General features: G+C 33.4%; 1 protein-coding gene across 3 annotated transcripts in view; it reads left to right on the top strand.

The window, feature by feature from the left end:
• The window catches only part of LOC129254900 (BAI1-associated protein 3-like), a 45,379-nt gene that overhangs the window by 13,882 nt on the left and 18,214 nt on the right, over positions 1–13,283 (top strand). For all 3 annotated transcript variants that reach the window (XM_054893439.2, XM_064108462.1, XM_064108459.1), the window contains exons 4-12: positions 810–920; positions 2,373–2,432; positions 3,746–3,812; positions 7,121–7,450; positions 8,253–8,451; positions 9,600–9,719; positions 10,691–10,886; positions 12,249–12,344; positions 12,891–13,006. In XM_054893439.2, the coding sequence (XP_054749414.2) occupies positions 810–920; positions 2,373–2,432; positions 3,746–3,812; positions 7,121–7,450; positions 8,253–8,451; positions 9,600–9,719; positions 10,691–10,886; positions 12,249–12,344; positions 12,891–13,006 (1,295 nt within the window). The remainder of the gene's footprint in view (positions 1–809; positions 921–2,372; positions 2,433–3,745; positions 3,813–7,120; positions 7,451–8,252; positions 8,452–9,599; positions 9,720–10,690; positions 10,887–12,248; positions 12,345–12,890; positions 13,007–13,283) is intronic.

The raw sequence follows: 13,283 nt of genomic DNA, 5'->3' as shown, positions 1-13,283 counted from the left end.
AGCATTTGAACTCAAATGACTATTCTATTTCTGCATACTGTTGAGCAGGAGGGTTATTTTCATATGTGCTGTCAATACAAAGGTATATTTTCACTTCAAGATTTAGTCATATATTCTGGAATTAACTAGAAACCAATAATAAACTTGGCAAATGTGAGAGATATTTTCATGCTTTTTTTACGTGTATATGGACATTGTTGGTGTTATAAGGTTTCAGAGCTTACGTTAACCATCATTCTTTTGTACATTTGCCAGTGATTGTTATCTTAACTTGATTGAATTATTTGATATGATATAGATCAATGCAAATATTGGATTTACCATGAATGTGTGACCAAAATACTTGTTTCATCATGCACAGTATTTAACACAGTGAATATTATTATTTCCTTTATCAGTTGTTTGATGCAGTGTTAATCAGCACATTTGGACGTCATCATTGTATATAGGTGCATACATGAATATGTTGACATTTGTCATGATTTTGCTTTTTGATCATGTCAGAAACTTTTGCCTTTTCAAAATGGTGTTAGAAACTGACACTGTGCCTGTAAGCATCTCAGTTCTCTATAAACATTCCTAGAATAAACTGAGTTTCATCTGTATTGCACTGTTTTCGTCAAATTCGTCTCATAATGTGTATCAACTGTACAAGAATTTAGTTGTGAAGTGCTACCATCATATTCATCGTTTAAGTTTACCAGTTCCAGTCAAAGCTCAGTCACATTAAATCAGATCCATGTACATGTATTTGAAACCATTTTCTTTAGACAACCCTTTCTGTTATTGTTGTTGTTTCTTTTCTTTAGATGGAGTTTAAGGAGTTTTACTCTGCTATCTTACAAACACTCCTTCATCCTCTTGGTAAGGTGGACGGTATGAAGTTTAACCCATTGGAACTCGTTGGACATCTTCAAAGGGTAAGTAGATCATTCAAAGAGATCTACAACCTAATAATAATGATAAAAAATAACGTATAATAATATTATTATAGATAACAAGTAAACAAATAAATGAATAGATAATTAAATATATAAGTGAATAAAAAAATTAAAAAATAATAATTTAAAAATAAATGAAATATAGTACAAAATAATAAAATGATTTTAAAAAGTACTTAAAGTACATGGAAAATGGGATTTTCAATAGAGTAAGAGAGAGATAACAAGATGTATGTTGTTTTCTTCTACAGCTTTGTGTGCATGTTCTTATTTGACTCCAGTTAAGATTACACCTACTGAATTATGTTCAAGTTTCAAAGAAATCTTCAAAAATTTGCAGGACCCATACAACAGAAAATATGTGAATATAGGATATAGGAACTTAAATTGGGACTAACAGTAACAAGGAACAGTGAGAAAGAAAAATAATTTATAAAAACTCTACAAACATATTTCTTATAGTATTCTGAGATCACGTAGGCCCCCATCATTGTATAAACTATACAACTCTTTATAAAGCTTACAAGTTTTCTGTGTAAATATATTTAAGATTAAATTCACTTTGCTTGCTATATATAGTCATCACGATTCTGTCACTTCCATTTGGTAGTTTACTCTATCCATAAGAAATTTATCTGAGAATGGCCAATGTGGGCATTTTACATTTTCCAAGGCTAATATGATGACGTTGAATATATGAATCACAATACAAATAAATTTCCATTTATTGTATTGTGGACCTTTCTATGTGTGTGTGGTGAGAAGTCAACAAAAAAAAGAAATGCTAAGAATAAGTTTGACCTGTATTTTCTGTCTATACTTTTGCCAATTTGACCTCATTGCAAGAGTGCTTTATTTTATTATGAAAAATTTGTACTCCTATATATCACAGATACAGGTAATTTAAATTTTATAAATTGAGAATGTTTAAAAAAAGTCTCAAATAGTTTCAATTCTTTGATACATGTACATTCTTGTGACAGTTATTGCATCATGACATGGAAATGGACCCTTCTTTTGAAAGAAATATTCCTTTTCATCTTTGTCACTTGCTATGATCTGTTTCACTTATTATAGTTTATGAATATTTTTATATTTAGTATAGTCTGTTCTACATTGTACATATATTTAAGAAGTGGAAGGGAATAAGAAAGGTGAAGAGAAGTTCTGGACATATTTTGAGTGAGGAGGGGAGGCAGTTATGGAAGTTAGGTACCCGTTACATTAAGACTTTTTATAATAACAAATGCACAATTTCTATAACAAGTTTATGATCAGCCAATCAGATTAAAGGATTTCAGTAGCTTATAATTGTCATTGTGAATTTCTAACAAGTTTTATGAAATGGATCCCAGTACAGGAGGTGATGTCAAACTCTAATGAAAAACCATTGTTGTTTATGTTATGTTTTAATTCATTGTTTCTTTCTAGATATTCCATGTTCCTAATGCATCCCACAGTACACTAGTAAAGGAAGAAGTCAACAAACGAGTGAGTTCAATAAGTTCAATAATTTCTCTGTGTGAGAAGTAGAGGTTGCATTCATGGGTACTTGGAAGGATTGATTCCTTGAATGCACTGAGCGCTGGAAGTGGTAGCTTAATCTGAAGTCGGTAATAATGTTCCTTAATTGGAATATACCATTTCTAGATAGATAGTGCTACATTAATTGATCCACATTATTAGTGTTTATTATTATTATTCATAACTTCAAGATATCTGAGGGAAAAAAATTTGATCCATGTGCATTGAGTAAATATATGTTTCTTGGTATTACATGGTTTAGATATTTGATACCTTTTTGTCTCACCTGCATAGCAGAGTGAGACTATAGGCGCCGCTTTTCCGACGGTGACGGCGACGGCGGCGGCGGCGTCAACACCAAATCTTAACCTGAGGTTAAGTTTTTGAAATGACAGCATAACTTAGAAAGTATATGGACCTAGTTCATGAAACTTGGCCATAAGGTTAATCAAGTATTAATGAACATCCTGCCTGAGTTTCATGTCACATGACCAAGGTCAAAGGTCATTTAGGGTCAATGAACTTAGACCATGTTGGGGGAATCAACATCAAAATCTTAACCTAAGGTTAAGTTTTTGAAATGTCATCATAACTTAGAAAATATATGGACCTAGTTCATGAAACTTATACATAAGGTTAATCAAGTATCACTGAACATCCTGCGTGAGTTTCACATCACATGACCAAGGTCAAAGGTCATTTAGGGTCAATGAACTTTGGCCGAATTGGGGGTATCTGTTGAATTACCATCATAACTTTGAATGTTTATGGATCTGATTCATTAAACTTGGACATAATAGTAATCAAGTATTACTGAACATCCTGTGCAAGTTTCAGGTCACATGATCAAGGTCAAAGGTCATTTAGGGTCAATGAACTTTGGCCAAATTGGGGTATTTGTTGAATTACAGCCATAAATTTGAAAGTGTGTTGGTCTAGTTCATAAAACTTGGACATAATAGTAATCAAGTATCACTGAACATCCTGTGCGAGTTTCAGGTCACATGATCAGGTCAAAGGTCATGTAAGGTCAAAGAACTTTGGCCACGTTGGGGGTATTTGTTGAATTGCCATCATATCTCTATAAGTGTATTGGTCTAGTTCATAAAACGTGGAAATAAGAGTAACCAAGTATCACTGAACATCTTGTGCGAGTTATAGTAGTTTTCAAAATCAGCACTGCTGCTATATTGAATCGTGTGATGCAGGTGAGACGGCCAGAGGCATTCCACTTGTTAACATTAAATCTTATATTTTATTTATTTTTGCATTATATTCAGCCGGATCATTTTTTTCTTAGAGTGACTGTAGTGGAGGCTAAGGACATCAAAGGAATGGATCCAAATGGTGAGTTTATATAATTTAGCAAAAGATATTGAATTTGATATGGAATTGAATGGAATTGAACAGGTTTGGATTGGGTTGATTTGCATTCACAATGCAGAATATTTTTCCTTCGGATTAAACTGTTGTTAGATTTAGGTAGAGGAGTAGTCTGTTATATGTTCCTGTGGAGAGTAAAAGGTTCAAAATTGTAGTTATTCCTTCTGCTGTATATGTACATACCTAGGATGCTTAGTCCTTTAAATAATCATGGTATTTATCAAGCAATGCTCTTGCATTTACTGTAATCTGTATCATTAATTTTTTTTTTTAATGCATTGATGCTATTGTCATAATAGAAAACTTATTACCTAATGCTTGCTGCTTTTATTCCAATGAGAGGTCATATTTTGAATGCATAAGAATATTATATACCACAATTATATGTATTATATTTGTTTGAGTTTGGACTAGGGCCTTTGCCCTTGAAAACTACGTTTTATCATATGTAATTTAGCAACTTTGTAAACACATTCCTGGGAAGATTTTATTGTGTACTTTTTAATATTGCTGAGCAAATAGATGTAAAGTAGCATTGTACCCAGTTATCATTCAAGTAGATGTTACAGTATTATATTTGAATGCCAATGCCCTTTTCAGCTTGGCTTCCAGAGTATGCATTAGAAATTGGTCTGAGACAGACATGTAGCTTATCATTTATCTTATTGAGTAAATTTTTTTAATGTTTTCTTTTTTATTTTTAAATTTGTATGTTTGACCCCCCCCCCCAATATGTAAACTTATACCTTATACAGTGCTTTAAAACCTATTCTAGTGCACTAGTATTTTCAACATTAACTTATCACTTTTTTGCTAGTTGCTATTGTTACACACCACAACATCCGTGTTATACTTTTGTGCTAAACATAGTTCCCAAACATTAGTTTGAAAGACAAAATTAACTATTCAAATATTTTGGGCGGAGTAGATAGGCAAGTGCTTCTCTTTCACATTTCCTCTACATAAACATTGATATGGACGTCACGAGTGTACTTATCATCTTCTGCACGTTTCTATCTTATCTTTAGCTGCAGTCCTTGAACTATCTTTTAGTTGACGTTAATGCTGAGTTGTATTTTCCATAGATTGTTTACCCACATGCACGTTGATCAAATCGTGAGCTGCAATTTCTATGTTTACCTCCTCATCAGAATGTCAACATTCCACAATTCTAAAAAGAGGATTTGCAAAGACAAATACAGTTCTGTCTGAAAATTTTAGAAAGTGATTGACATACTGTATTATTAAACTTTGAAGTTGTCCATTTTTCATCAAATTGTTGATGTGGGTTTTTTTCTTCTAATTTTATCTATTTATTTTCAATTTTTCATTAATTTTAGCTCATTTTATTTAAAGTTTTTTTTTTCATGTGAGGGATGTTGATGTCAAGCCTATTGGGTGTGGGGTGGAGGTTGTTTGCAGTAAGAATACTCAACATAGAATTGCAGTAAGATGCATTTTATAAGAAATATCTTTTGAATCAAATACAAAATCTGGAGTACATTTTAAGCACCTTAAGAGTTAATTTAATAAAATATATTGTACCTGTGTAGAATGTGTTTCAGTATTTCAAGGGGAAAGGTTACCAATTAAACAAAATATGGTTGTAATATAGCTCTCAAAAATATAAATAAATCCATATTGATTATTAAAGCCAAACACCATTTTGCAAAGATTGATTTTTGTACAGATTTTGTTTTTGTTTTCTCTCCTTGAAAGTGGGAAGGAGGAGAAGTAGAATAGACTGTAAGAAAGGTGAGATTGTGATATACATGTTTAATCACCAAATCTACCATCTTTACAGCAGACATTCACTGGGCATTCATGAAAATGTATATGATAAAATATCATCTCATGTCATCAGTCATTACTTATTGGCATCAACAATGGAATTTCAATGAATGATTATATTTGTAAATAGCCCTTCTGATACTGCACTTCTCTTAAAATATTTTTACTTTCTGGATAAATCCACACCATAGTTATCTGATCACTACTGAACCAGTACATGCTACAAGAACACATTTTTTTCAGTTTCAAGCATTATTTTTTAGTTATTAAATTTGTATTGATTTTCAGATATTTTACAAATCATGACAATAGCAACAATCATAGAATATCCCAATACAAAGCATATACCTCAGATTATGTCATGAATTAAAATAATCATCCAATACATGTTCAGTAGTACCACAATATCAAACTTGCACTTTTCTTTAATAATGGACATGTATAATCAACAATAGCCTAAAATGACATATCTGTTTTTACATGTATGTAGATGAGAGGACTCTTTTTCATTTTATATAATAATAAATTGGTATTATGAATATAAACCTTATCTGCTATATAGTTGTGAATATGTCACAAGGTAAACCACTTTCCTGCTATGCTGCATTTTGAATAATATTCATTGGACAACATTAAAGTCAACATCTATTCTTAGTTTCCTTATTCATTTTTATTATACCTTTACCTGTAAGTTGAATACTAAAAAGATTGTAAAATTGAAATTTTGTTAGATTATGTACATGTATGTATGTGGCATTTCATTTGATTTTAGATTATTTCTGGTATGGATCAGATTTTAAAAAAATCTGTTTGAGAAACACATATGTACTTCTAAATTTCTTGTTCTGTCTTTCAATAAAGGACACACTATGTCGTGGAAAACAGTCACCTATTCTTTCATCAAAAAAGTTCTCAAAAAGAAGTAGGAAAAGTAAAAGAAATGTATTTTTCTTCATCCAAGTATACATTCATATATCTTCAGTCACCAAACATCCAAGACACTCTTCTTCATGCCAACATACTATTCGAGCATGCTCTTGAATTAACTTGTGTTGATATAATGCAACGTGATGTTAATGTTTTCTACTTTTCTTATTCACTGACATTTCTCTCTATATATATAAGTAATATGTAAGTGCTTCATCATACATGGTATACATGCTGAGAGTATGCCTACATTATAATATACCCATCATATACATTATACATACATTATGATGCATATTTGTCATTTAGCATGATTTGAAATGTGTTAAGGACAGTAGATTAGCCATAAAGAAATTGATTTAAATTTCTAATGACTGGTTTTCTAAATTGCTTTTGGAAATATTTTTCATTCTTAATGATTTTTTTTTAAATGTCAATGGCTCTGCAGAAGTACTGAACTGTATGGTTAAGCTAGTAGGACATACATGTAGATAATTCTCAAGTTATGTTCATATGATATTAAATCTTGCTTTGTCTTGAAATTATCCTATCAGGTATGAGTGATCCATACTGTATCCTAACTCACTGCAATAAGGCATCCAGTAGCTGCCCTTCCCAGCAGCGCTCCTCTCCGCAACACTCCCACAACAAGAACCAGGCACGTAGCGATAGCCTCGACCAGCTCACCAGCCACAAGACGCATTCCCTGCAGCACGCCAACACTCTCCCACAAACCTCAGGGAACAGTAGCAGTAAATTCCTATCTCCTCAAACATCTGTACCTGAGACCAGCCATCATCATAGTCTCTCTAGGAACATCCAGAGGAATAGGAGCTTCAACCGCAAGGACAGACGAAGGAAGTCACTGGAACACCTGGGTGTTGGTAAGTTATTGTCTCCAGGGGGTCAAAACCTTATGGCCCGTATTCTGAAGTCGGGTTTAACTCAGGTTTAAAGTTGTGGTTTAAGTATGGGAAGCCAAAAGTATCAACATTTTTATGGAGTTGTATGTTTCTTATGTTTACTGTGCTCTTTCTTGATTCATCGATGGTGAAGACAATCATCTATTTATACTTCCTAGACAATTATGAATGATTTTAGAGCCAAATGAGCTGAAGTATGATATCTCTACTGTAAGTGATTTATGTAACAATTGGCTCTCCATACTTAAACCACAACTTTAAACCTGAGTTTAAGTTAAACCCGACTTGAGAATACAGGCCTATATCTCTAAAATTTAAAAAAGATTAAGGGCAGTTTGGGAAAAGTTGTGTTTTAGAAATATAGCATTGTTGCATGGCAACCTCTTATTATCTAAAAACAGTCAACTAATTGTGAGAACTTCTTCTAGGTAAAAGATGGTTGTTATATACTTATGTCATAACATCACTACATCAGTGATGATTAATGGTAGCTCATAGATTAAAATCCTAAGTCACTGAGCATTACCTAGGTATTCTGGCTCTCTATGGTTATTCCCACATTCTCAGATTAAAAACCTTCAGTCAAAAGACATCTTCTCACTATCTTGTAGAATCTGTATTGAATTGAAGACCCATTTGTAGTAGGTGTATTTAATCATTAATTATTATAACATTGTGTAGACAAGAAATTGCCAGGATTGTATGTTTGATCAGTTTAAAGCATGCTGTTTTTCTAATTGTCTAAACCTTTCTTGATTATCAGATGCCAGACAACAGAATATCCAGCAAGATCTACATGTTCACTCATTAGCTGTACCTGATGAGAGGAGACGTAAGGGGTCTGATTCATTCCCTATTTCTCCCAACCTAACCCATAATAATTCCTTGGAAGCTAACTCCCTCTATAGGACATCATGCAAGTCAGCAACCTTGCATCCCGTCTGGAATGAAACCTTTGACATGTAAGTACCTTTATTGATTTCGTGAAATCATTTTATTTATCATTACTCATCTCTACTGATTTGTCTTATATTTTTGTTGTTATTAGTGTGTTCACAGAACATTCCCATGTCCCAGTCGCACAAACAAAAGCGATTGACACTGATCATTGTTGATAATTCAATCAATATGATTGGTATAGATTCTGTTTTGTTGGTGTGGCTGCAACATTATTTTATGTGCATTCTTTGTAGTCCATTTGTATTTAACACATTTGGATGGTAGGCAAACATTCAGATTAGAATGTAATTATTTATTCATGTATTGTGTCCTTACATCCTACAGACTATCCTATGACAGTTGCTCTCACAATCCTTTTTCACTAACATCAAATCGCTCTCGACATTATTTTGCATTAAATGACTTGTATTTTTGCTAATCCAACTTTGCATTTAACCTGACAAAATGCCAACTCTATTGGGGATTTTTAAAAAGATTTAATTTCAACAAAATTTCACTTCTGGGCACCAAAGTATAGGATTTCCCTTCTTACAAACAATAGTCATTTTTGACAACCTGAAAGTTTCCAGTTGCTTGCCCGGCATAGCTGTAATTTGTTCTAAGTAATTCTCAAATATCAAATATTTCTTGGAGCTATGGAAATGCTACATTCATTTATTCTTTGAAATCCTGCCCGTATGCCAATCATCCCATTATTACAGCTTTTAGGTGAGTATCAAATATAAAGTACCTGGATAATTGTCTGTAATTGATATGGACAGAGCCCTTGAGATTACAGGGAGAGCCCTGAAGCCAAATCAAGTAGTCACAATAAAAAAAAACTTAAGAAAACAATATTTACTACTCTTAAAGCATCACAATAATAAGATCAGATATAGTTTACAAGCCAAACACAATGAAATGATTAAAACTAGTAGTAACCAGTGACAAAAAGTCAAATCAGCACTCATGGGCTTATACCCGTATGAGCAGAGACCTATCATTTAACAGAATACCAAGTTTATTTACAGAGAAATTACTCTTTTTTTTATATTTGAATCACTTGTCTCTTAATATTGCTTTATACATACAGACACTTCATTTTGATTCTGTAAGAATTTGTTGTGCTTGTACAACGACTAGTTGGCAGTTTATTTTTGTGTGATTTTAGTGAGTTGGATAGATTAGATGGTGAGTTGATCATTACCATGTGGGACCTGGATGAAGAGACAAGTCTTTGGGATGCATGCAAGAGTCTGGAAGCAGAACACAAACTTGCTGGTATCAAAAAGTGAGTTCATAAAATCATTCAAACATTGACTTTATACACTAATGGGTTGATTGCTTGATACTTTATGATTTGATTCTTCCTGCAGCTAAGAAAGTTGCAGAAGTGGAATGAACAATTTGTATTAAGCCAACTGAAGATTTCTAATCATATTCAACATCAAGTTTTATAATCACTAAGGTTATATGGGTTTTTCTGCCGATCTGGTTCCTGCCATGTGTGGCAAACTGTCTGGTTGATGTGTATAGATGTGTATTGAAGAATATATATAGTTTTGTAATTCCTTTTGTTACATTGAATGGCAATACAAATGTGGCTTGGAATAATGATTAAGCAGTAAGATTGATAGTAAACTTTTTATTAATAACTAGTTCAAGTGATATTGTGGCCAGTCTTAAGACATTGTAACAATGAAAATTAGCTCCTGATACATCCTATAGAGTGGATGCAATTCCTGTTTATATTTCATATTAGCATTATGACAAACTGCTATCTTATTTCTTCAAAGTGCAAGAATATACAAGCACTTGATACATTCCATCATTATTTCCTATCATTGTAAATTTGACATAAACTCATTTTTGGACCATATTGCCAAGGGATTCATATGGCTATCCTATTCTTAAAACAAAATTTGTTATAATTTTGTTATATATTTGTTATATTTGTGGAGCGTTGTGGCCCAGTGGATTAGTCTTCGGACTTTGAAACAGAGGGTCGTGGGTTCGAATCCCAGCCATGGCGTAATTTCCTTCAGCAAGAAACTGATCCACAATGTGCTGCACTCAACCCAGGTGAGGTAAATGGGTACCGGTAGGAAGTAATTCCTTAAAAAGCTGTGTGCGCTATGAACGCCTAGCTTAGCCGGGTAATATAGGAGCGCCTTGAGCACCTAACAAGGTGGATATGTGCGCAATATAAATACCCTATATTATAAAAATTGTCTTTCTTCATCCATCTCCCATCCAACATAGCATCTTTCGTCACATGAAGCACGGGATCAACAAATGCACAGACGACTTCCTTGGTCAGATCACAATACCCCTGGATAAGATAGAGGCAGCTACTATCACAGAGGATTGGTATAGACTCCAGAGAGGTCATGCTAAGGTCATGAGTTCACAAGTGACTGGTAAACTTCATCTCAAGATGCACTACCTTAGGATAAAGGTAAGGTCAAAGGTCACATTGTACTGCAGATGGTTCAATTACAAGTAAATTCTGTTATTATGTAGACCAATGAAATCTCATATAATTGATTTTATATATAACAGTTTTCCCTCATAGCTGCTACCTTCTCAGTATACATAATTTTGTTCTGTTATTGCATTGATCTGCATCATCTTTGTGCTATGTTACATTTTGCCTGTATGATAACAAGAAAAACAAAATACAATGAATTGAATTAATCTCTTTAAGAATTAATTTTAGTTGAAGGGGATCACCCCAGCCATAATTTTTTGTGGGCTCCTATCTATTCAATTTTTTACTTAGTACAAATTGATGTATCAACCCAATATACATACCTTAAAGGAGAATGAAACCCTTGAAACCAGCTGAATCCATATCAAAGAGAAAAATCAAAGAAACATATTGTTGAAAGTTTGAGGAAGATTGAATGAATAATAAGAAAGTTATGAGCATTTGAATATTGAGATCACTAATGCCATGTAGATCCTTCTATTGGCAATGCGACCAAGATCTGTGATGTCACACACGTACAACTCCCTCATTACTTTAGTACTTATTCCACTTATATTCTCACTTTTATAGAATCTATCACAAGGTGAGGTGTTCTCTTTATGAGAGGACAAGTACAGAGGTTTCACAACATTATATCATTGATGAATTGTTTGTCATATGATTAGAATGAGCAAAAAGAGATGTTTTGGGGTATATTTTCAGTGTCCAAAAGGGGAGAGTTGTTCATCTGTGACATCATAGATCTTGGTCGCATTGCCAATGGGAGGATCTCCACAGCATTAGTGATCTCGACATTCAAATTCTCATAACTCTTCTATTGCTAGTCCTATTTTACTAAAACTTTTGTTGATCTTATTCTTTGATTTTTCTGCTTTCACAAAAGCTAACTTGCTCCAAGAGTTTTATTCTCCTTTAAGCATGTACAAATACTCTGGAAGAATTTACTTTTATACTCTCATTTTGCTACCTTATACTTACAGTCATTCTTGTCAATGCCATGTGATAAACCTTTTTTTATCAACATCAAGTGTGACAAGAAACTGATAATTGTGCAATCTGATTGATTGAGTGCAAGTTGTCATAGAATTCTAGCATTTATTATCAACAAGTTTTATGAAACCGGAACCAGGGCTCATATAATTTATGTTTTATACTTCAAAAAGAGCTTGAATTTGACCATCATTCTGAGATTAGGTGTTGACATGTCATGCTAAGTTAAGTTGCGAGTTTACATGGTGTTCCCCTCCCCCTTCCTTATCAGTACTTGACCAAACCTCAGAATGAAACACAGTCAATGTCCATTGATTTTTCTTTCTCACACTTTAACAGTCTGAGAATCATCCAGAGAGAGATGAGAGAGCGCTTTCATACTACCACCAGCTTGTAACCGCTGCTCAGAAACATGATGCAGGAAAACACATCAAGGTTAGTGCTTAACTCTGCATGCTAATGTTACACTTTCGCATGTTCGTAAAATTCAATCCAACAATTTCAAAATTTATTGCTTTCTGTCACCTTCCTATTCGAGAAGCTATCAAATGGCTGAAATACTTGAGTAACATCTAAATAAAGAAAAATATCCAGTGATTGCAAAATAAAAGAAATCAAGAAGAAATACCAATGATGCCATAAGTTAAGTAGAATTCAAAGAAATTATCAATAGAAGAAGAATTGTCAATATTACAACCTCAGAATTGATTCAGCTTGCAGAGAATGGTTAATCTTCTTACATTTTGGGAATTTCACTAGCCAAAAAGGTTCATATTCAATGTAAAAGTTTGAGTCAAAATCTTCTCAGTTACTTTCTCTCACTCTAAACTGTTATTGTTGCTGTGGATTTCGTACTATACCCAATATCTCTGTTCTGTTTGTTCATTATCTGTGTGAATTTTGATATTCCATATTTCTGTTTTCTTTATATGTTTTATCCATTTTTTACCCTTGCTTCCTACCTCTCTGTTTCACTTGCAGTCAAGACAGGATAAGGAGAAAACTCCATGGGATGGAAGGTTAAGTAGACTGAGCCACCATGTTCTAAATCAGTTTGCAGTCCAGAATGGAATCAGCAAATTATCACAAAACATCATGTAAGTTTCTTTATCAATAAACATTTTAGGTAGTCTGTCTTTCACTTACAGAGGGAATGGATTATCTTTTGCTGCTGCATGATTTGTGAGAAATACTGTAGTATAGCTGCCTATTTTGGGATCATCAAATTTTCCTATCCCATGACAGACAGTCCTTAGCCTGTTATGGTAATTGTCAGGCAAGGAGAAATGAGATCACAACTTACTATGAGGTGATCTAGGGGAAGTATACAGAGCTTTAAAATACATGCTGGTCTTGAAAGCTGATGTAAAGTTG

This window comes from Lytechinus pictus, chromosome 2 (assembly GCF_037042905.1).
Source record: "Lytechinus pictus isolate F3 Inbred chromosome 2, Lp3.0, whole genome shotgun sequence".
Lineage (NCBI taxonomy): Eukaryota > Metazoa > Echinodermata > Echinoidea > Temnopleuroida > Toxopneustidae > Lytechinus > Lytechinus pictus.
The sequence above is the reverse complement of the archived record's forward strand: the minus strand, read 5'-3'. Positions and strand labels throughout refer to the sequence as shown.